The sequence below is a fragment of the Dipodomys merriami genome, unplaced genomic scaffold (genome assembly GCF_024711535.1).
Source record: "Dipodomys merriami isolate MVZ:Mamm:240054 unplaced genomic scaffold, mDipMer1.0.p SCAF_277, whole genome shotgun sequence".
Classification (NCBI taxonomy): Eukaryota; Metazoa; Chordata; class Mammalia; order Rodentia; family Heteromyidae; genus Dipodomys; species Dipodomys merriami.
This window is the reverse complement of record NW_027204237.1, coordinates 761,275-785,310: the sequence shown is the minus strand read 5'-3', so window position 1 is coordinate 785,310 and position 24,036 is coordinate 761,275. Positions and strand designations below refer to the sequence as shown.

General features: G+C 43.9%; 1 protein-coding gene across 1 annotated transcript; it reads right to left on the bottom strand.

Annotated features, from left to right (window-relative positions):
• Window positions 1-52: 52 nt before the first annotated feature.
• Window positions 53-22,746, bottom strand: LOC138837849 (palmitoyl-protein thioesterase 1). The gene is made up of 9 exons (XM_070036861.1): window positions 22,613-22,746; window positions 18,165-18,274; window positions 16,826-16,953; window positions 15,621-15,691; window positions 14,118-14,220; window positions 8,976-9,066; window positions 6,582-6,680; window positions 3,734-3,805; window positions 53-1,786 (listed from the first exon to the last, which is right to left on the bottom strand). Exons 1-9 carry the CDS (start codon window positions 22,734-22,736, stop codon window positions 1,664-1,666), a joined length of 921 nt encoding a protein of 306 aa, XP_069892962.1. The 5' UTR covers window positions 22,737-22,746; the 3' UTR covers window positions 53-1,663.
• Between the last annotated feature and the right edge of the window lie 1,290 nt (window positions 22,747-24,036).

Genomic DNA, 24,036 nt, shown 5'->3' with positions numbered 1-24,036 from the left:
ATATTTACTGTACAGACATGTGGAGCTACTGAAAAGAAAATAACACTAAAAATCAGAAAGTACTCTTTATTTTCAGCCTCATAAAATTATTTTCACACACTCTATTTGTTGCCCGTAAGCCTTATCTTTTAGCTGAAGAATAAGGCTTGAAAGAGGAAAAGGAAAAATGATAAAGGGTAAACTGTAACACTAACAAGGTACTTCCATGCTCAAATATGTAAGAAACAGGGTCAGGCATGGTGCCATAAAATTATAATCTTAGCTACTTGGAAGCAAGGGAAGGATGATTACATGTTTGTAGCCTGCCCTGGTAGTCAGATCCCTGTCTCAAAAACAAAAGGTCTGCTGGCAGATGAAATGGTAGTGTTTGCCTAGCAAGTGCAAGATCCTGAGTTCAGTCCTCCATTCCAAAACCCAAAAACATGAAATTGCAGATTGAGTTAATTTTCTTTACTATGAAGAATGCTTAAAGTCCTTAGTCTAATGTGGATTGGAGTGATCTCCAGGAGGAGGAAAGTAGACAATGTACTCAATTTTCTTTTTAAGCAATCTTACAGAATGTATGAACAGGAGTTCAGTGTACACGTAATTAAGATTCTGGGGGGCCGGGCACCGGTGACTCACGCCTGCGATCCTAGCTACTCAGAAGGCTGAGATCTAAGGATCATGGTTCAAAGCCAGCCCAGGCAGGAAAATTGGTAAGTCTCCTATCTCCAATTAACCACCAGAAAACTGGAAATGGCATTGTGGCTCAGTGAGAACACTAGCCTGAGCTGAAGAGCTGAGGGACAGCACTCAGGCTCAGAGTTCAAGACCCATGACCAACCAGAAAAAAAAGATTCTGGGGGGCTAGAAGTTAAGCCCAGTTTCTTCACATTCTTCCTTACATTTTCTTCTAAAGCCAGCAATGGAGTGATTGGCATCCAAGCCACTTGTTGTATTAAGAGGAAAGAGCTAGCTGCCTCATTTTTACTTCTACTCCCATTATTATTCTCCCCATCCCCACTGCCCTAAGTTATCCAAGATGTACCTTTCGTGAGCCAACCTAGTGTGATGCTACTTCCCTCATTTTGTGACAGAAAAGGACAAATTAATTCATCATCAGAGGAGACAAGGAATTCTACAGAGGCAAGATAGTAGGCCGGTGCAATCTAATAATTGCTAAAGTTCCACAAGAAGGTAACATAGTCAGAGAGGAAAGCAACCTTAAGAAATGATGCAAAAACACCCTCCAAGCAGTATTTTCTCAAACTATTTGCACCAGCAACACAGAATTTATGTGAGTGCCTTAAGCCTAGATTTGCTTGACAGGTTTGCTTGAAATGTGACTAGGTATGGTCCTCAATCTATTTGCTGCTTTAGATCAGTCTCCTCTGGGCCTGGACATTTCCTAAGACTTGAGTTTGACCACATCACAAGGTTGTAAAACAATCTCCTGGTTATTAGCTAATTAAACTTGAATTCAACACCATATGGTGATAGGAGGCAGCAAAGGATAAGATTCAGATCTTAGATCTTTCCAAGTAGGGCATGTTAGATGATAACAGGAGAGAAGGATTAGTTGCATATTGGATCATAGCTCGGTCCGGCATGAAGAAAACTATCTTCTACTTCGTTTGGAAGAGCTAGGGGTTCCCAAGCTCTGTTGCAAACTGCAAGTGCTTCATTTAAGAAAGGGGATGATGTTGGCATTAAACCATTCTTCAGAGAATTGAAGATGGTCCCCTTCTACAGCCAGAAACACTAGCCGTCCTTCTTTGTCCATTTGCTTTAGCCCCAGAAGGTCCTGCAGAGAGAAAGACTATAATTACTTGAGGCTTAACGGAAGGTTTTTGAGTAAAACAGTGAAGTAATAAAATATTAATAAGATACATCGTTAAAATGCAATTCTTCCCTTTTAAAAAATGAAATAGAAGTGCATTGTTGAAAATGCCAGTGTATCTAAGAGTTAAACGTGCAGTTTACACTGTCCTGTATGGTTATATTGCTCCCACTGTGGTGCTGGAAATTGAACCTAGGGCCTCACAAATCCTCCTCCCGGTGCTTATATTCAGCTTTCTGCAAAGTTTCCCAGAGGTAGAGGACTACCTATACATTGGACAAGCTATAGATAAATCTGCCTTGAAACAGCAAAGTGAGACAAAGTCAAAAGACAAGGGAAAATTAGCTAATGTTTTAAGAGAAAACACCCAATCCACAGAAAGTGAATCAGTTTGCTTTTTTTTTTTTTTTTTTTGCCAGTTGTGGGGCTTGAACTCAGGGCCTGGGCACTGTCCCTGAGCCTCTTTTGCTCAAGGCTAGCACTCTTACCACTTGAGCCACAGCACCACTTCTGGCCTTTTCTGTTTCTGTGGTACTGAGGAATCAAACTCAGGGCTTCATGCATGCTAGGCAAGCACTCTACTTCTAAGCCACATGCCCAGCTCTTGTAATCCCTAAAATTCTTAACAGAATCTAGCTTCCCTTTTTATTTTATCCAAGCTGGGACACCAAATCCAAGAGGAAAAGCTCAGATAGAAGAAAATGGTCTCAGAAACTCTGTGGAATATTTACTAGAATGGTTCAGATGTAGCACTTGTGAACTTATTTTTTTTTTTTTTTTTGGTCAGTCGCAGGGCTTGAACTCTGGGCCTGAGTACTGTGTCTGAGCTCTTCAGTTCAAGGCAAGCACTCTATAACTTGAGCCACACCACCACTACCGGTTTTCTAGTGGTTAATTGGAGATAAGTCTTATGGAAGTTGGGCACCAGCGGCTCACACCTGTAATCCAAGCTACTCAGGAGGCTGAGATCTGAGGATTGCAGTTCAAAGCCAGCTTGGGCAGGAAAGTTGGTGAGACTCTTATCTCCAATAAACCATTTAGAAAACAAGAAGTGCCACTGTAGCTGAAGTGGTAGAGCATTAGCCTTGAGCTGAAGGATAGCTAGATCCAGAGTTCAGGCCCCACACCGACCCAGCAAAAAAAAGTCTCAGAGATCTCAGCCTCCTGAGTAGCTAGGATTACAGGTGTGAGCCACAGTGCCCAGTACACTTGTGCACTTTTCAGTCTACTTGCAATATAAACTCCTTAGGATGTGGCAGGCCTACAACTAGATGTGGTAAAATGCTGCAACTTCTGCTAAACAAAATTCACATCTCTGCTTCTGTTCAGGCTCGTGTAGAGGAAGCAGAAGCTCCCTTTGTCAATGACAAATTTGTTTTTGGTGCTAGAATCAAACTCAAGGCCTTGTGCATGTTAAGCACAGAGTCTGTCACCAAGCTACCTTAATTTAAAATCAGAACCTCCACATCTGTGACTGATGTAAAGTAATCTATGTTTTCACTCTTGCATTGGTAACAAACCATGAAGGATGCCAGTTCCACAACTTTCCTTCAAAATAAAATCTTAGAGGTGATGTTTCTCTTATATTTTGCTTGAGTTGTGTGTGTCAGTACTAGAGCTTGAACACAGCTTTGCTCAGCTGGCACTCTTAATACTTGAGCCACATCTCCAGTCAAAGATACAAGTCTGTAAACCAGTGCCTAAGAAATAAGTGTTAGAAGGAACAGTCTAACAAGCCTCATTTGCACCAGACTTCATTGAGTTAGATGGCTCCTAAGCACCTAGTATTGTGGGGCCTATGAAGCAGAGCTGTAACACCATAGAGCCTAGCAGCTAAACTGAGCACCTTTAGAAACCAGCAGCTGACAAACAGCACCAGCCTCTCCAGAAATAGCTCTGCCTGTCAGTTACCTGTGTGTACAGAGCAGTCTTCTGTAGAGGAATGATTTCCTTGGCTTGGCCACTTCTGTAAAATCCAAACCACTGGAGGAAAAGAAGAAAATATTAAAGATACCTAGCACACAATTTGAGACTGACTACCTTCTAGGATCACCAACAAGTTGTCATAAAAGTATACACAGCTCGGCACCAGTGCTTACCACCTGTAATCCTAGGTACTCAGGAGGCTAGGAGAGAATGTCTATCTCCAACAGACCATATAAAAGCTGGAAGTGGAGCTGTGGCTCAAGTGGGAGAGTGCTAGCCTTGAGCACAAAAGCTCAGGGAAAGCAGTCAGGCCCTAAGTCATGCACATGTTCATTCTCCTTTCTCTCTCTCTCTCCCTCTCCCTCTCCACTCCTCCTCCCCCCCCCACACACAAACACAAAGCAAGAAGGAAAAATGGGGGTATATTTCAAGTCACTTCATTTTAAAAGTCATTCCTTAGGAATGAGTTGGTTTTTCTAAAGAGTTTACCATTTACCAAAAATTTCTGCTGCTTTTATTATACCAACCCTAAAGATCCTTGTAATAAACTCTGTAGCCATTCTAGGGTGATTATGATCCTTGTTTCTACGAGATTCCCAAGAAGCTCCCATCTAGCAAGTCCATCTAGCAAGTCACAGAACCATTCACAGTCTAGCATGGGGTCAGCAAGCTATTTTTCTCAAAAGGCTAGACCCAAAGTAGGTTAGGCTTTATGGCTATATGGCTGTAACTACTCACTGCTTCCACTGTAACACAAAAGTAGCCAGACAAAATAATCTCAGGCCTCGGACTCAGCTCGCAATTACATCCCCTCCCTGTGTCCCTACCTGTTTACAAAAATCAGTTTCTATTTCCCCAATGCTGTATTGTTTTCCTGGTGTGATGTACAAATTTCTGTCCCAGCTCTAAAAGTATCATCATACTCCTTTTAGGAATGTAACTATCCCCCCAATTCCTGTAGACCACATAACACCTTCATAACACTTCTCAAAACAACTCTACCCCCAAATTCCCAAAGTCCATGTAATATGACCCATGTGAAATTCCACCTGCACCTGTCCACTGCTGCTGCCTCCATTCCTGCCTGGAGTAGCCCAGCAGGTCTGTCCCAATAAAGCCTTGAGCCCATATTGGCCGCTTGCCTCTCATTTCTTAGAAATATATGAAAGATAGGTATGACTGTCTCAATGAAACTTCAATTACAAACAAATTCTAACTTGTATCATAAAATAGCCTTGGAATTTTCCCCAATTATTTAAACATGTAAAATTCTTAGCTCTCAAACCATTCAATAATGTCATCGGTGGAGTTGGAGGCATGGCTTGGTTGGTAGAGCACCAGCCAATGAATGAAAGCATCAGGTACCAAGTTAGACTTGGTCTTGGACCAAAAAAAGAAAATGTGGCCAGCAACATCTACTCTACACCTGACAACACCTGGTGGTCTGTAAATGTGAGCAGAACTTTAGTAGATACTAATGACTAGAAAGCAAACTGTGCCTGGAAGAGGGATAGTGTCCTATAGGAAGTAGCATTTGCATATGGCCTTGTCATAAGAATGGGAGTTTTGCTGGGCCCTGGTGGCTTATGCCTGTATTTCTGGCTACTCAGGAGGCTGAGATCTGAGGATCATGGTTCAAAGCCAGCCCAGGCAGAAAAGTCCATGAGACTCATTTCCAATAAACAATGCAGAAAACCAGAAGTGGTGCTGTGGCTCAGGTGGTAGAATGCTAGCCTTTAGGTGAGGAGCTGAGGGACAGTGCCCAGGCCCAGAGTTCAAACCCCATGACTGACCAAAAAAAAAAAAAGAATGGGAGTTTTTCAGGTGGGAAAGCCAAGGAAAGGCATCCTAAAGAAAAAGCATGAAGGAACTCAGGCATGAGAGAAAACACATGCAAATTTGGGGAATTTCAAGTACTACAATACGGTTTGATCAAAGATTGAGTGATGTAGAACTCTAGGTAAATGAAGCTGGAAAGACAGGTCAAAGCCTAGAATACCAAACTTAAGGATTAATGGGCTAGTGAATCCTAGATTTCTTTGAAAATCATTAAAATGATAGACTCTTCCCCCCAACAGAATATAATGATAGAATTTTGCATATGATATTGGAGTGGAATTGGGAGTTTTAACTGTTAGCATTATCCCTACCTCTGGTCCTTCGCTCTACCCAGACCTGAGCTCCTCCCTGCCCTAGAGTTCCCACCTTGTGGCTGGCCATTCCCTCTCTCCACCCAGACCTACCTGTGTACATACTGTGCCACTAGCCCCAAAGCTACCCACCTGAGTAGAGGCAGATGCCATATGCTCCCTCTCCCTAGGGAGATATGGCCCCTCTAATAAACCTTATAATAATCTTTTTTAGCTGGGTGCCAGTGACTCACGCCTATAATCCTAGCTACTCAGGAAGCTAAGATCTGAGGATCCCAGTTCAAAGCCAGCCCAGGTAGAAAAGTCTGTGAGACTCTAATCTCCAATTAACCACCAGAAAACTGAAAGTGGCACTGTGGCTCAAGTAGTGGAGCACTCGCCTTGAGCTAAAGAGCTCAGGGACAGTCTAGGCCCAGAGTTCAAGCCCCACAACCAACAAAAATTAACAAAAATAATCTTTCTCCAGTGCCTGCCTGCCTCCATGTAGTCCCCTAGGATTGTTGTGATGGATCCCAACAATAACCAATTCCATGTCCCATTTATGAACCTCACTCAGAACTCTTGATGTATATAAAGGGTGGTGGAGAGGACTGGAGGCTTTTGCCCAGCAGGTAGCTAGCTGTATTTCAGAACTATTTTCTCCTACAGGCTCGTGACATGCTATAGCTTAAGTAGTATCTCACCTCAGACTCTACAGGGTCCACAACTGAATCATTGAGGAATTTCACCATCACAAACTTCTTAAGGGCCATCAGATTTTTCTTGTAGGATACATTGACATACTGAAGAAAAAGACAGTAGTGACATTACCATCAGGTTCCAGCAGGGGGATTTCAGCGTTCTGATTACCCTGACCCATGAACATAATATGCTCCTTTTCTAGATTTCTGCCCAGAATATACCTTACACTGCCATTTCTTACCATCTTGTGACTGGCATGTCACCAACCAGGGCTAACAGTCTACATTCCATAGGCATTAAGTCACACAGATTCAAGGGAACTAACCAGAGGAAGAAAACAGAACAAACTGAAGCTTCTGAGTTGTTCTATTATACGGAGGCAAGACAGATTAGAGGGAATGAGGCATGGTAAGCTTAGAGCAAATATGGATATTCATTCATCTATTTCCCTTAAGATTAAGGGACCAAAGTAATTTTAGGGTAAAATGATGCAGGATAAGTTGAAGAAAATGAGGCCTGTGAGGCAATTCAGAAACGAGGTATTAAAACAGAAGAGCAATCTATGCTCAAAATAACCAGAATGCATTCCTTCCTGAGAGATGTGTTTCTCACGCCAAGAATTAACATTTATATGGCAGGATATATGCCTTCCTGAGAAGTGCTTCTCCAAATTGTAAGCAACCTCCCACCCAAAATGTAGACAATAGGAAGCCTTCTTTATCTCAAGGATAAGCATCTGGTGTTTTGTTTTGTTTTGTTTGTTCAGTTGGTCCATAGGGCTTAAACTCTGGGCTTGGGCGCTGTCCCTGTAGTCTTCAGCTCAAGGTGAGCAGCTCTATGGCTTGAGCCACAGCGCCACTTCCGGTTTTCTGGTGGTTTATTGGAGATAAGAATCTCACAGGGGCTGGGAAGGTGGCTCAGTGGTAGAGCGCTTGCCTTGCATGCTCGAGGCCCTGGGTTCAATTCCTCAGCACCACATAAGAAAAAAGCCGGAAGTGGCGCTGTGGCTCAAGTGGTAGAGTGCTAGCCTTGAGCTGAAGAGCTGAGGGACAGCGCCCAGGCCCAGTGTTCAGGCCCCACGACCGGACCAAAAAAAAAAAAAAAAAAAAAAAAAGAATCTCACAGACTTTCCTTCCCCGGCTGGCTTTGAACCATAATCCTCAGATCTCAGCCTCCTGAGTAGCTAGGATTACAGGCGTGAGCCACAGGCACCCTGCTAGCATCTGGTGTTTTTTTGGTTGTTGTTTTTGGTTTTTTGTCTGTCATGGGGCTTGAACTCTGGACCTGGGCACTGTCCCTGAGCAATTCAGCTCAAGGCAAGCACTCTACCACTTAAGACACCACACCACTTCAGGTTTTCTGGTGGTTAACTGGAGATAAGAGTCGTCTAACGGACTTTCCTGCCTGGGCTGGCTTTGAACCACAATCCTCAGTTCTCAGCCTCCTGAGTAGCTAGGATTACAGGCTTGAGCTACCAGCACCTGGCAAGCATTTGTTTTATGGCAGGACGCATTCTTACCTAGAAGAAATGCCCCAAACATCCAGAAACTCAGGAGTGATTAGAACAAAAACTATCTTTAACTTAGACCCCCCAGCCTTTACCATATAAATACCCCTGACAGAAAACTGAAAGTGGCGCTGTGGCTCAAGTGGTCAAGTGGTAGAATGCTTGCCTTGAGCTGAAGAGCTGAGGGACAGCGCCCAAGCCGAGTTCAAGCCCCATGACCAAACAAAAAAAAACAAAACAAAACCCACATAACTTTAATATAAATCAAATATCCTGGATCTTCCCAAGCCATGCTCATTTTTGAGGCATCATCAGTGCCCACTGCAATATCCCTTCTAGGTAAATCTCTCTTCTGAGAAAATCTGTCCAGAAGGCCTCCCAGGAAGGCTTCCCTCAGGAGGCAGCTGCTGTGGGATTTCTACTTTACCCAGCTAGCAACCTACTGACTTTGTTCTGCTGCTTCCACACAAGAGAAGGGAAAGGACTTCAAAGAGGAAGGCCAGGGCTAGGAAGGTGGCTCAGTGGTAGAATGCTTGCCTTGTATGCATGAGGTCCTGGGTTCGATTCCTCAGCACCACATAAGCAACAAAAGCCAGAAGTGGCTCTGTGGCTCAAGTGGTAGAGCACTAGCCTTAAGCTTAAGAGCGGAGGGACAGTGCCCAGGCACAGAGTTCAGGCCCCACGACAGCAAAAAACAAAACAGAGAGGAAGGCCAATGAATGCCAGCCTCTCTACAAGGAGCTGAATTCCCAAACACTGCCTCCCCAAACACAGAATTTCTAGTTCCCAGTTCTACCCAGGATAGTTTGGGTAAACAGCCATTGCTAATTTCTGATGCTCTAAAGAGAAAAATGAATGTCTAATGCTGGGAGCCTGGCTGGATGCTTACCCTCTCCTGATTTATATCTGCCAAGAAGATGCTATGGTTGCGGTACACGTCCTCCTTTATGGGGTCATGCCAGTATTCTGCTTGCACCAGGCTGCAGGGAGAAAAAAGAATGAAGATGACCATGTTGCCTATCAATTCAGCATGCCTGGGCCATACCCCAGTGCACTGGACCACCAAGAGACTTTCAAGACTTTTTCTCTTAACAGGGAATGCAAGACTTCTATCTATGACAGTTTACCAAGATACCATGCTGAGACAAGGACAGCCTATTCAGCACAGTACAGAATGGTGCAAAGACTTAGGAAAAGGATTCATCAACAGTTGGCCCCCTCATATGCCATTAAGCATCATTACCCTTACATCTTTCAGTTAGGTGGTACATGCTGTCCCCTCCCACAACCTCACCTTCCTTGCTTTCCTTTGCTTCCCACTCATCCTGCAAGATTCATCTCAAATATAACCCCCTGCCTCTTCCTCTGATCCAAGCATCTATCTCCTTACCTATTCTACCTTCCTCAGACTATGATGGAGGTTGAACCTAGCCTAGGACATTCTGACTACAGATAGTAGTTATAATCTAACTGCTTATAAACATATTTATTTTGCCAGTCCTGGGGCTTGAACTCAGGGCCTGGGTACTATCCCTGAGCTTCTTTTGCTCAAGGCTAGCACTCTACCACTTGAGCCACAGCACCACTTCTGGTTTTTTTCTGTTTACGTGGTTCTGAGAAATTGAACCGAGGGCTTCATACATGCTAGGCAAGCACTCTACCACTAAGCTACATTTCCAGGCCAAACATATTTAATTTTTTGTATACATGTGTGTGTTCTGGTCCTGAGGCTTGAACTCAGGGCCTGGGTACTGTCCCTCAGCTTTTGTTCTCAAGGCTGGCACTCTATCACACAGCTCCACTTATCTCCTGCCCAAGATGGTTCTGAACTGTGGTCCTCAGATCTTAGCCTACTAAGTAGCTAGGTTTGCAAGCATGAACCACCTGCACACAGTTTAAAATATTTTAAGTGTTTACTTTCACTGAGACTTAACAATTCAATGGCTTCAGGATACCTGGTGGCTCACACCTAGCTATTTAGAAGGCTGAGATCTGAGGATCAAGGTTCAAAGCCAGCCCAGGCAAACTAAGTCAGATATTCTTATCTCCAATTAACCAGCAAAAAGCCAGAACTGGAGGCTTGGCTCAAGTAGTAGAGTAGCAGCCCTGAGGAAAAAGCTAAAGCTGAGCTCAAGTTCAAGGCCTTGAATTCAAGACCCAGTTCTGGCAAAAGGAAAAAAGAGAGAGAAAGAGACAAAGAAAAAGAGAGAGAGAAACGTGAGATCAGAAGTTGGTAAGAATAGAAAACAAACTCTAGGAAGAGGTGCTGTAGCTCAAGTGGTAGAGTGCTAACCTTGAGCTGAAGAGCTGAGGGACAGCGCTCAGGCCCAGAGTTCAAGCCCCATGACCGACAAAAAAAAAAAAAAAAAGAAAACAAACTCTATACTGGGTAGGGATGGTACGTTTAAAGTGCATATTCTAATAATTGATTGTCATGATAGCAGCTGATATATACCAAGTATTTTCCAGGTACTCTTCTAAGCACATGAGTGGATGCCACAGTATTATCAGAAAAAGAAGTGGCAAGTTCATTAGCTAAGTCAGAAAAACAGGATGAGTGAGGAAAAAGTGCTCTAAGCCTGAGGGCTGGGAGAGACACAGACCTTGCCCAGAACAGTCCAAGGCTAAGGTTAGAGGCAACCCTATGACAGGGAATGTGGGGCTGGAAAGGAGACACAGAGATGGCTGGGAGAAAAGTAATGGAAAAAGGCCACAAAGGGCTGCCAGCACCTGCAAGGTGAAAGGAAAAAGAAGTACAGCTTTCACACTAAGGAAGATAGAGAGCTGTTATGCTCATGACCTGTGCTCGTGGCCTTCATGAGGGCTGTGTAGCCAGGGGCTGGGGCTTGAAAAACACTGAGGATATCAGGATGATAATTTTTTTATCAGGATGTCACATTGCTTTAACAACGCTAAATTGCCTAAAGAACACAAAAGATCTTTTTTGAGGTCTCTGTTTTCTGTGGGAACTGCTTCCTGTCCCCTACTTACTATGGAGGTGGGCATGGTTGGAACATAGTCCCCCATCTCTGGTCATAGCTAAGGAGAGCAGAGGTGAGGCCCTATTTGAGCTGGGACATGACTCTTTACCTAAAACTCTGAATTGGGATGAAGAAATTCTAGCCTCAAATCACAATAACCTCACATGTAGAAGATTAAACACTTGGATGCTTTGCAAAACAACTTTCACCATGTGGGGAGCAGGAAAAGCTGGTCTGCACTGAGAGAAGCAATGAAAACAGCAGGACAATAATACCTTGACTCCTTCTAACTCTCACTTCTTGATTTCAAGGCCTTTTGAGGTCTTGAGCTACATAGCAAGACCCTATCTCAAAAAGAAAGGATGGGGCAGGGAGGTGGTTCAGAGGAGAGTGCTTGCCTTGCATGCATGAGGCTCTGGATTCTATTCCTCAGTATCACATAAACATAAAAGGCCAGAAGTGGTGCTGTGGCTTAAGTGGTAGAGCACTAGCCTTGAGCTAGCTAAAGAGCTGAGGGAGAGCACCCAGGCCCAGAGTCCAAGCCCCACGAGCGACCAAAAAAAAAAAAAAAAAAAAGACAATTTCACTCATATAAAGACCATTTAAAAAGGCAAACACCTCTACAAAATTAGAAAAGTATCCTAGAAGTTAATCTGTGCCTGAGCTGTTGAGAACTCAGAATGCAGTCCCCATGGATAATATGTCATCCATGAGTCTGATTTACTTGCAATGTCCTCTTTTCTCCATCTTGCTGTTACAACCCAGTGTCTCAGCCACCACTGTCTCTCCCAAAGACCACTGCAACAGCCTCTGCACTGGCCTCCTGTTTCAAAGGAATGAAAACCTTCCCCAAACCTCCAATAGCTTCCCACACTATTTGCAATAAAATCTCAACTTATGTGGCGACAAGTTCTGGCATAGTGTCGTCTGTGCTTTTCTGCCACTCTTGAAACTCTCATTAAAATCTGCTTACCCTAGAAAAGCTAAACTTGTTCCAGCCTCAGGGCCTTTAGGTTCCTCTGGCTGATTCCCTCTCCTCTTGTTTCTCATGTTCCTGTCTGATCCTTGCATCCCAGATAAAAGAAGTCTTCAAAGACCATTCTATCCAAAGTAGGAAAGTAGATCCCTGCCCCACTACCACCATCAGTGCATCCTGCTTATATACAGAAATATGCAATGGGTTTATGCTAAATAGATATGATCTCCTGTCTGCCCAGTATGAGAGCAGGGATCCCAACTGTCTTCTGCACGATGCCTAGAGAACCTGCAATCAGGTCTAGCAAACAGCAGTGAGTCAATGTTTGATGAAATTATGAAATACCTTAAAACTGCAACTAAAAGACAGAGAAAACAAAATAATTATAATATGAAGGAAGTTTAGACACAGAAAATTAAAACTGAGTATTAAAAAAGCACCACCGAGAGAGAGAGAGAGAGAGAGAGAGAGAGAGAGAGAGAGAGAGAGAGAGAGAGAGAGAGAGAGAGAGAGAGAGAGAGAGGGAGAGAGAGGGAGAGAGAGGGAGAGGAGAGAGAGGAGAGAGGAGAGAGAGAGCGCTGAGACTTAAACTTAGAGCCTGATAGCTATCTCTTAGCTTTATTGCTCAAGGCTGGTACTCTACCACTTGAGCCACAGCTCCACTCCCAGCTTTTTGTGGTTAAAGACTCTCAACAACTTTCTTGCTTTGAACTTTGATCTTCAGATCTCAGCCTCCTCAGTAGCTAGGATTACAGACAAGGGCCACTGGCACCCAGCCACCACCAGGTTTGTTTGTGTTTCATTTTTGCCAATCCTGGGGCTTGAACTCAAGGCCTGGGTGTTGTCGCTAAGACTCTGTGCTCAAGGCGAGCGCTCTACCACTTGAGCCACAGTGCCACTTCCAGCTTTTTCTGAAAAGTTTATTGAAGAGTCACTGAATTTCCTGACTGGGCTGGCTTCAAACTGCGATCCCTCAGATCTCAGCCTCTTGAATAGCCACTGGTGCCCTGCTATCACCAGGTTTTGACAGTCAAAATCTGCCTGCTTCCTAAGAAGTAAACACTACACTAAATGCTTTATACTCCATTTGTTTTAATACCTACAACAGCCCACAGTAAGGTACTGTCACCAACTCACATTAGAGATAGAAGAAAATGAGGCTAAAAGACCCAGAACTATCTGGAAAAAATAGAACAGAGGTTCTTTGGGAGGTCATTTTCACACCCATTCTGTATACCTACAGATATCTCCCTATTTTTGTTTTTTAAGGATGAATATTCATTTTTTGGGGGGGGGGGTCCGGTCGTGGGGCCTGAACTCTGGGCCTGGGCACTGTCCCTCAGCTCTTCAGCTCAAGGCTAGCGCTCCAGCACTTGAGCCACAGCGCCACTTCCGGCTTTTTTCTTTTTGCTTATGTGGTACTGAGGAATCGAAACCAGGGCTTTCAGGCATGCAAGGCAAGTGCTCTACCACTGAGCCACCTTCCTAGCCCCTGAATATTCATTATAATTGCATTCTTCCTACATAGAAAAATAGACCTATCTCCCTCCCTCCATCTCTTCCTTCTTTCTTCCCTCCCTCCATCCCTTCTTCCCTTACTTCCTTCCATCTTTTCTTCCTCTTTCTTCCTTTCATTCTCTTTTCTCTCTCTCTGATAACAGCTTTTTTCTAGAGCAAGTTTAAGTGGGAAGACAGTACAGAAAGTTACAATAAATGTCACTCAAGCCAGGCACCGGTCGCTCATGCCTGTAATCCTAGCTACTCAGGAGGCTGAGATCTGAGGATTGCATTTCAAAGCTAGCTTGGGCAAGAAAGTCCATGAGACTCTTATCTCCAATAAACCACCAGAAAACTGGAAGTGGTGCTGTAGCTCAAGTGGTAGAGCACTTGCCTTGAGCTGAAGAGCTGAGGGGCAGAGCCCAGGCCCAGAGTTCAAGCCCCACAACCGACACAAATAAAAATAAAAATAAAAAAATAAATGTCACTCAAATATCAGTAGCACCTCCTAGAATCACTGCTAGTCTGAATGTCACACAGTGGCAGATCTGTATCTTTTTCAGCTATAAATACACACCGTTCCTGAACAACTTTAGAGTAAGCGCCAGCATTCAGTGTTTTTCTGATGAAGTCACAGATGTGAGAGCTCTCTCCTGGACATCGAGGGAGTCCATAGACACCTGAAGTGGTAAAAGACAAACATCCATTCCTCTAATCATCATAACAGATATCTACTATGTACAAAGCATTGTGAAAAACCAAAACAGGCAAAAGCCACATCCCAATCATTCATTCCTCCAGGAAAGAGTGTAAACAAGCTTCCTCTACACACTCCCATTGTTTGCTGCTTAGGGTCTCTGCTTAAGCAGGGCACTGATGGCTCATGCCTGTAATCCTAGCTATTCAGGAGGGCTAAGATCTGAGTATCATGGTTCAAAGCCAGCCTGGGCAGGGCAGGTAACTCCAAGAGACTCTTATCTCCAATAAACCACTCAGAAAACCCTAAGTGGCTCCGTGGCTCAAGTGATAGAGACTTGAGCTAAAGAGCTAAGGGACAACACCCAGGCCCAGAGTTCAAGCCCCATGACTGACAAAAAAAAAAAAAAAAAAAAAGAAGGCTGGGTCTCTGCCTTGCCCCACCCTGCCTCAACCCATACTGGAGGAGTACTGCTTATACTCTACAGCAAGTAGCTGTATTCATCTTGTTTATTAAGTCTTTGCTTAGGAAAATCAATTATGGTAAGCCAGTCTCAAGTAGCATCCACCCCAGTACCTTTCTTTTTTTTTTTTTGGCCCGGTCGTGGGGCCTGAACTCTGGGCCTGGGCACTGTCCCTCAGCTCTTCAGCCCAAGGCTAGCACTCTACCACTTGAGCCACAGCACCACTTCCGGCTTTTTTTTTTTTTTTTTTTTGCTTATGTGGTGCTGAGGAATCGAACCCAGGGCCTCATGCATGCAAGGCAAACGCTCTACCACTGAGCTTAGGTATTATTTATAATACCTAATATAATACATTCTTTCCCCTCAGAGGAACTTCCATGTAAATAGAAAAGCTTCTACTTTTCAGTTTATTTGGCTACTGTTTAAATTTATAGACCAAGGTACTTATACATGATTTTTACCCAAGGACTCAGGACATGCTTCAAGTGGTTGAGCACCTGCCTAAGAAATGCAAAGCCCTGAGCTGAAATCCCCCATTGTACTCCACCATCCTACCACCTAAAAAATGCTATCTGCTAACAGAGTTTGAAAATAGGGCAAGTCATTATGTTTTCTTAACTTCCACCAACTGCTGCAACCACTTTTCTTCCACAAATCAATTCAATTAAATGGGAGAAAAGAGGATGTTAACCTTATTCAGTAGATGCTAACCTCTGTTTTAGGGCTCTGGAATCCTTAGTCATTTCCTATCTCCTCATTAAGGCTGCCTAGTTTTGCTATGAACTGTAGAAATAGGATTTTACAAGGGTGATTGGCTTACTATGCAAATAGAACTGCTAGATCAAGAAAAGTAAATAAATAAATCAAGGGGGCACATGAATTATAAAAAAGAAACAAGGAGATGAAGAGGTCAATGTTACCTTGATGTTGTCCCCCAACTGAGATCAGGTTGACCATGGGAGGTGAAGGGCATCTCTGAGCCACAGCCCTCCTGGAGAAATAAAAGGGATTATCAGCTCTGAATGAACGATGGGAAAGAATCAACAGTTGGCTTTACAGATTAATAAGCATCTTGATCCACTGTGGTTTTCCAAAGCCATAGAGTTAGTTATAGGATTTTCCTCTGCTCTGTCTATATACAAATCATTCTTTCATAGAAAATAAATTAAGTTTCCATAAAGGTTCCAACATGAGGCCATTTTCTTTTATTATTAATTTACTTTATTGTTATTATAGAGGTGATATACGGAGGAATTACAATTACATGAGTCAGATAATGAGTACATTTCCTTTCATGCAGTGTCTTCTGTTTCTCACTCTCTCCTAGGCCCTCCCTCCCATCTCCACCCATGAGTTGTATAGTTGTATAGTTCACTTTCATCAACCTCCAGTGAGCTCTACTGCCTTACTTTTTCACCCTTTTTCCCTATTTCTACAGATCATACCAAAACTTCCCCAACCCTCCCAAAGACATACACTAAATATACTATACATAATGAAGACAGAATCATCAAAACAGAAAAAGAAAAAAAGAAAGGTCTCTTGTTTCCATATCTTAGAGTTCATTTCAAAATGCATATTATTTTATATACATATGATGAGGCACTTATGCATTGAGCCTTTGTGTTTCTCTCCTGAGTATCCTCTTTTGTTCTTACTTTGTGTGTCTCTAAAATCCTGTATAATTTATCATATCCTAGTGTATTTTAGATCTAATTTCCACATATCAGAAAGAAAATAAGCCACTTGTTTCTCTGAGCTTGGCTTACCTCACTTAACATGATTTGTTTGAGTACATGAGGCCATTTCAGAATAACTAAGATCCCCAAGAATTAAGAGTCCAGTTTATCTGAATAAAAGAAATAAACAAGGCTGGGAATGTGGCTTAGTGGTAGAGTGCATTCCTAGCATGCATAAAGCCCAGGGTTCAATTCCTCAGTACCACATAAACAGAAAAAGCCGGAAGTGGCACTGTGACTCAAGTGCTGGAGTGTTAACCCTGAGCAAAAGAAGCGCAAGGACAGTGCCCAGGCCCTGCGTTCAAGCCCCAGGACTGGCAAACAACAAGAAGAAACAAACCAATTTGCAAAATGCAAAGGCCACTATACAGCAGAAAGAGACTTACAGAAACTGGCCTCCCTGAGAGAATCCCATAGCATTGTAGCCTTGCTGTAATTTAGGATCTTTAGCGAGAATCTGACACACTGTTGATACTTGGGTATTGACATTCAAGAAGAAGCTGTTCTCCACGTCCTAAAAAAGAAGTCACAGAGATACAGAGAAATGAAAGGGTTGGATTGAAAGCAATCACTTGTGTTTTCTCTAAGATGTGACCTCACTCAGGTTGGTGTTGGTTCCCTGACACAAACTACTCATGAGTGGAGATAAGTGGGCACAGTAATTCATATCTGTAATCCTATATACTCAGGAGGCTGAGATCAGAAGGACTGCAATTTGAATCCAGCCTAGGCAAAAAGCTTTAAGACCCCTTCCCATCTCAATCGACAAGAAAAAAAAAAAAAAGCGCATAGTGATTCACACCTGTCATTCCAGCTACATGGAAAGTATAAATAGGACTATAGTCCTACCCAGGCAAAAAGCAAGATCCTATTTTAAAAAATGATGAAAACAAAACCAGCTGAGGGTATGGCTCAAATGTAGAGCTCCTGCCTAGCAAGCACAAAGCTTGGAGTTCAAGCAGTGGAGAATGGGGCTAATTAGCCAATGTAGCTGTGCACATCTATAATCCCAGCACTAAGGAGGCTGAGACAGGAGGATCTCAAGGGATCTCAAGTTTCTGGACTTGGCTAGTGAGTTCCAAGCCAATCTGAGGGTCTGTGTGTGTGTGTGTGTGTGTGTGTGTGTGTGTATTTTTATTTTTGAGTTTGTGGGGCTTGATCTCAGGGCCTGGGCACTGTCCCTGAGCTCTTTTGCTCAAGGCTAGTGCTCAACCACTTTGCGTCACAGCACAACTTCTGGTTTTCTGGTGGTTAATTGCAGATAAGAGTCTCATAGACTTTCTTGCCTAGGCTGCCTTTGAACTGCAATTCTCAGATCTCAACCTCCTGAGTAGCCAGGATTACAGGTGTAAGCCACCAGTGCCAAGCTATTATATGACTTAATGTCTAAAAAAAATGTAAGGTGAATCATTCTAATAGTACTTTTTTTTGGTCAGTTGTGGGGCTTGAACTATGGGCCTGGGCACTGTCCCTGAGTGCTTCAGCTCAAGGCGAGTGCTCTACCACTTGAGCCACACTGCCACTTCTGGTTTTCCGAGTGGTTTATTGGAGATAAGAGTCTTATGGACTTTTCTGCCTGTGCTGGCTTTGAACCACAATCCTCAGATCTCAGCCTCCTGAATAGCTAGGATTACAGGTGTGAGCCACGGGCACCCGGCTCTCATAGTACATTCTATAAAACTGTATGTGAAACCTTTAAGGGGACAGAGCTGTGGAGGGTCTTACCTCTACCATGGTCTTTCCAATCTCTAAAGACAAGACATAAATTCCAGGTATTTTCTTCTCAACCATTTTCTTGATGATACCCATGCTTATGGGATTACAACAGCTGTCTCCTAGAAACAGTGATGAAAATTCAGAAATCAAAATAGTATTGATTTTTGAAAACTACTGTGCCTGAAAGGGCATTATCAAGGTGAAAAGACAACATATAGAACCAGGAAAACATTTGCAAAAAAATAGATTCAACATAAACTTAACATCCAGAGTATGTAAGTTCTTACAACTCAAGTCAAACAATGCAATTAACAAATGGGAAAAAGGACTCAGAGACATTTCTCCAAACAATACATTAAATATCCAACAATAAGCATTACAAGTTCTTAAGGAAATACAAATAAAAGCAATGTCATACCATTTCATATCCATCTGGAATGTTTTAATAACTTTGCAGCTATCTTGGCTCACACCTGTAATCCTACCTACTTGGGACTATTCAAGGCCAGCCCCAACAAAAATAAAGTTCACAAGACTATTTCTCAACTTATTATCCCAGCCACAAGGGAAGTACAATGGCTGGTTGTAATAGCACATGCCTGTCATCCACAGTGATACAGAGAAGCACAAATAAGTGGATCACAGCCAAGGGATAAAGTGAGACTCCCTAGAGACAGAATGTAGGCTAGAGGTTATTAGGGATGATAAGAGGGAGACCTGAATGGTTACTTAAGGAGTATGGATGTTTTTTCAGGGTGATAAAAAGTTTTGAAGCTAGAGAGAAATAGTGGTTGAGCAACACTATGAAAACACTAAGTGCTACTGAATTGTCTACTTTAAATGGTTCACTTTAGATTATATGAATTTCACTTTCAAAAAAATGTAAAACAACTTTTTTTGTTTTTTTATTATTGTGAAAATACCATACAGAGGGGTTACAAAAGGGCAAGATAGTGAGTACATTTCTTATCAAGTAAAACAACACTTTTATTAGCTCATCAAATAATAGCAAGCTTCAAAAACCTGAGCTGATCGTGGTGGCACATGCCTATAATACTGGTCTAGGCAAAAGCACAAGACACGATCTAAAAAACAAATTAAAAGGAAAAGAGGGCTGGGAATGTGGCTTAGTGGTAGAGTGCTTGCCTACCATGCATGAAGCTCTGTGTTTGATTCCTCAGTACCACATAAAAAGAAAGGTCAGAAGTGGCACTGTGGTAGAGTGCTAGCCTTGAGCAAAAGAAGCTCAGGGACAGTGCCCAGGCCCTGAGTTCAAGCCCCAGGACTGAGGAATGGGGGTGCGGGCGGGAGGGGGGGGGAGAGAAAGGATTAGGTATAGTTCAAGTGGTAGAGCATTTACCTAGCAAGCCAGAAGCCCAGAGTTCAGTTCCCAGTACTACCCCCAAAAAGCTCATCTGATATAACCGGGACAGAAAGTTTACAAGAGAAACATAAAAAGAGGGGTATTTTCCCTTCTTTTGTCATGTAGGCCATTTAGGGTGAAAAAACTCAAAGGTTTCTCTTCACAACCAGAGCCAGGATGCATCAAGTAAAGCCTTAAAGCATGTTTGGTTTGTTGTTTGTCTATTTTTAAGGACAATTTATTTTGATTCATGGTTTAAGTCTTCATTGACTTTGTCCCACAGGATCATGGAGCCTGTGGTGAGGAAGAACATCACAGTGGTAGCACCAGAGGAAAGCTGTCCAACTCATGGTTTATGAGAAGCAGAGAAGGCACAAAATTTAAAGAGGCATTCACTCTCAGCTTGCTATAAGTGCTGCTGACCCTGAACTTACCCAAAGTTGGGTAAAAGCCTCTTTAACTTTGTGTTCTAGGTGTGCCCTTGTTTTATGCTGCTCTCAGACTACTCCTTGTCTTGTGAAGGAACCAAGTCAGGAGCCGGTGGCTCACGCCTGTAATCCTAGCTACTTAGGAGGCTGAGATCTAAGGATCGCAGTTTGAAGCCAATCCAGGTAGAAAAGTCCCCATGAGACTCTTATCTCCAAATGCCATTTAAAAACCAGAAGTGGAGCTTTGGCTCAAAGTGGCAGAGCACTAGCCTTGAGCAAAAGAGCTCAGGGACAGTGCCCAGGCCCTGAGTTCAAGCCCCACAACCAACAACAACAAAAACTGGAAACAAGCTTCCACTGGTTCACTTAATCATCCTATTTTTAATATCTGCAGAAGCTTAAGACTCTGTTTAAAGAAGGAAAAGCTCTGGCCTAGAGAATCTTCTATATCACTGCTAACAACATCTACCACACTAAACTGTAATTACTGCTTAAATACTGCTTCTTTGTGAACTATGAATGCTGGGAGAAGGTGAGGCATCTATCTTACCTACTCTTTTAACATGACTAGTTGAAAGTAAGTTGGAGATTGCAGGGAGGGGAGATAGCACAACAAAGCCTTGTGTAAATTTGCTAACTAAACTCCTTTCTGAACATTTCTGGTCATTCCAATAAAGCTGTGGTTCTTACCCCAATCCCAAACTGCTTTTGTAAGTATTAGTACCTGTCTTTACATTGTTGAATCCAATAATCAGTTTTCAAGCCCAATCTTACTGACCTATCAACAACATATGATCTAGGAGACACTCCCTTCTACTTGACTTGACTTCCAGGATATGGCAGGGACACCACAGGTGTTTTGTCACTGCCACCTTTGCTAGTTCCTCATCTCCTCTACCTCCCACAGGGCTCAGTACTCTGAGTACACACTCCTAGAGTGATCTCATCAATGCTGGCTTTAAATGCTAGCCAAGATACCAAAAGCTTCACCTTAAACCTCCAGTTTGTCTCTCCTAGACTGTCCACTCAAAATGCCCCTGAAACACTGACCATTCTACAGCAAGGACCTCAAACTTAGTACATCAAAAAGCACTCTTTGTTGTTGTTGGTCATGGGGCTTGAACTCAGGACTGGGCACTGCTCCTGAGCTCTTTTAGCTCAAGACTAGCACTCTACCACTTTGAGCCACAGCACCACTTCCAGTTTTCTGGTGGTTAAGTAGAGATAAGAGTTTCATGGACTTTCCTGTGCAGGCTAGCTTTGAACTGCAATCCTCAGATCTCAGCCTCCTATTCAGGAGGCTAGGATTATAGACCTGGGCCACTAGTGCCAATCCTCTAAAAGTACTTTGAGCTGGGTGCCAGTGGTTCACGCCTGCAATTCTAGCTACTCAGGAGGCTGAGATCTGAGGATTGAGGTTTGAAGCCAGCCCTGGCAGAAAAGTCCCCGTGACACTCATCTCCAATAAACTAATCAGAAAAAGCCAGAAGTGGTGCTGTGGCTCAAGTGGTAGAATGCTAGCCTTGAGCACAAGAGGTTCAGGGACAGTGCTTAGGCCGAGTTAAAGCCTCACAACCAACAACAACAACAAAAAGGCACTTTTGATCAAGTGTGCTCACCTTACAAGCTACCCCACATTAGTAAAGTGCACCATCACCCTTCAAATTATCCAGACCAAAACCTGCGGTGTCCCTTCTTTTTCTCTCAAATTACATCTAAATCCCTTACGTTTCACCCTCAAAATATACCCAAACTTTGGCCACTTCTTTAATTCCTCTACTGTGTCTACAGTTCTAAGCCATCATCTCTTAAAAGTTAAATAGCAATAGCTTCTTGTCTCACTACACCTGTCCAAGTCTCCCAACAATCTATTCTCAATACAGCAGTAAGAATGATCCTTTTAAAATGCAAGTCAGATTGTGTCTACCTCACAGCAGGCAAAGTCCTCACATTAGCCTTAGTAGGCTAAAACACATCTGTGCTCACCCAGCTCTCTAACTTAAACTTTAATCTCCTATCCTTACTTAGCTCTAGTTATTCACAGCTCAACGCAGTTCCATGAACATACAAGACAAACTTCTGGCTCAAGGCCTTAGCATTTGTCTTTCCTTTTACCACTCATCCAAATGGCACCTCCACATCCACTCCAGATCTTTGCTTGGATGCCCCTTCCTCCGTGAGTCCTTTCCTGACCTGTGCTCTATAAAAGTGCAAACCCCATCTTCAGTCTGCATTCCTCTTTTTCCTCTTTCCTCCATATACTTATCGCCACTTAACGTGAGGAGGAAGGATTTAGTTCGTTGCAGTCACCGCTGTATCCTCAAGTGCTGACTATGTGTTAAATGTATAAACCAGCTGCAGGAGTGTAACAAATCTCTGTTCAGTGCGTAAACGAATGAATAGACACGCTAGCTCAGGTGGGCACTGGACTAGCTAGCCTGACGAAGCGCCAGAGGCCACTTCTGCAGGTATCAAACAAAGACAAAATCTCGACACAGGGCGCAGCTCTTTTCCCTCCTCCCAATGCAGAGCCGCGCCACCAAATACGAAATGGGACCCATGGGGTGCTGTGGGAACACTCCGCCCCTACTCACTCGTACTGTGGGGCCGCGAGGCTACGCTGGGAGGAGACAGCAGCGACACCCCCACTGCCCACCGTCACTCACCCATCCCATGCCAGATCACCAGCGGCACCGGCGCCGGCGCGCCGAGATGCCCCAACGCAGGGGCGCCACAGGACGAGGGCAGGAGAGCGACAGCGAGCAGCCACAGCCAGCAGGGCGACGCCATCTTGACTGAGTCACATGACCGCGGGAGCGCGCTCTGCGCACGTGACCGCCCGGTGGGTGTCGGCCTGGAGGAACCCGCAGTGGGCGGGGCCTCCGGGAGTCGGGGCGTGCTGCACGCCCGCACAGCTGTGTGTCGAGTCCTTTGATGGATGACACCGCCTCGCCGCCCCCCCCCCCAACAACCCTTCACACTGCTCAGGTAGGGATACTGAGGCTCTGAGAAGTCGGGGAGGGTGCGCACATCACGGAGCGCTTTGGTGGGTTCGATTCATGACTCGTCCCCCTCGTGATGTATCCAGGGCATTTAGGAGAGAAATGCCATGTTTGGGGCATGTAGCTCAGAGGCAGAATGTGCAAAGCCCTGGTTTGCTCCCCAGCCCCCGGGATTTTCTTTTTTTTAAGGAAAAGGAGGGCTGGGGAGGTGGCTCAGTGGTAGAGCGCTTGCCTTGCAAGCCTGAGGCCCTGGGTTCGATTCCTCAGCACTACATAAGCAAAAAGAAAAAAGCCAGAAGTGGCGCTGTGGCTCAAGTGGTAGAGCGCTAGCCTTGAGCTGAAGAGCTGAGGGACAGCGCCCAGGCCCAGAGTTCAGGCCCCACGACTGGACCCAAAAAAATAAATAAAGGAAAAGGAGTTTTTTTCGGGGGGGGGCAGACGTTGCTGTTTTGGGGGCCAGCAAAAACAAAACAAACAAAAGACCCTCTGGGCCTGACCCTGACCCTGGCGTTGACCCTTAGCTCCCCACCCCCCACCCCCAGGTCTGAGCCTCAGCAGCACTAACAGCTTTTTCTGTGAGTTTACTGAAGAATCTTACAGAATGCAAACCAAAACAACTCTGAGATTCCATCTCACCCCAGTTAGTGTGACCAATTGTGAACTGGAACAACAACACATGTTGGTGATGTGGGGAAGAAGGAACCCTACTGCAATGTAAGTGGGAATGTAAACTAGTATGACCACTCTGGACAGCAATCTGGAGGTTCCTCAAAAAACTAAACATAAACCTTCCTTATGATCCAGCTACACCACTCTTGGGTATCTACCCTGAACCTTATGAGCCAGGATATGATAAGGACACCTGTACATCCATAGCTATTGCTGCACTATTCACAATAGCCAAGATAGGGAAACAGAGCAGATGCCCCACAATAGATGAGTGGATCCTAAAAATGTGGTACCTATACACAATGGAATTTTACACAGCCATTAGAAAGAATAAAATAATGTCATTTGCAGGGAAATGGATGAAACTAGAACAAATCATGTTAAGTGAAGTAAGTTAGCTCAGAGAGACAAACAGCACA

Bases quoted from the DNA above. Each gene is read 5' to 3' on its own strand.
- LOC138837849 (XM_070036861.1), bottom strand. From the start codon at position 22,736: ATGGCGTCGCCCTGCTGGCTGTGGCTGCTCGCTGTCGCTCTCCTGCCC. The intron at 18,275-22,612 runs GTGAGTGACGGT...CACTGTTTCTAG, and splicing joins GGTGATCTGGCATGGGATGG to GAGACAGCTGTTGTAATCCC. The intron at 3,806-6,581 runs GTGAGATACTAC...CTTTTCCTCCAG, and splicing joins TGGACCCTGTAGAGTCTGAG to TGGTTTGGATTTTACAGAAG.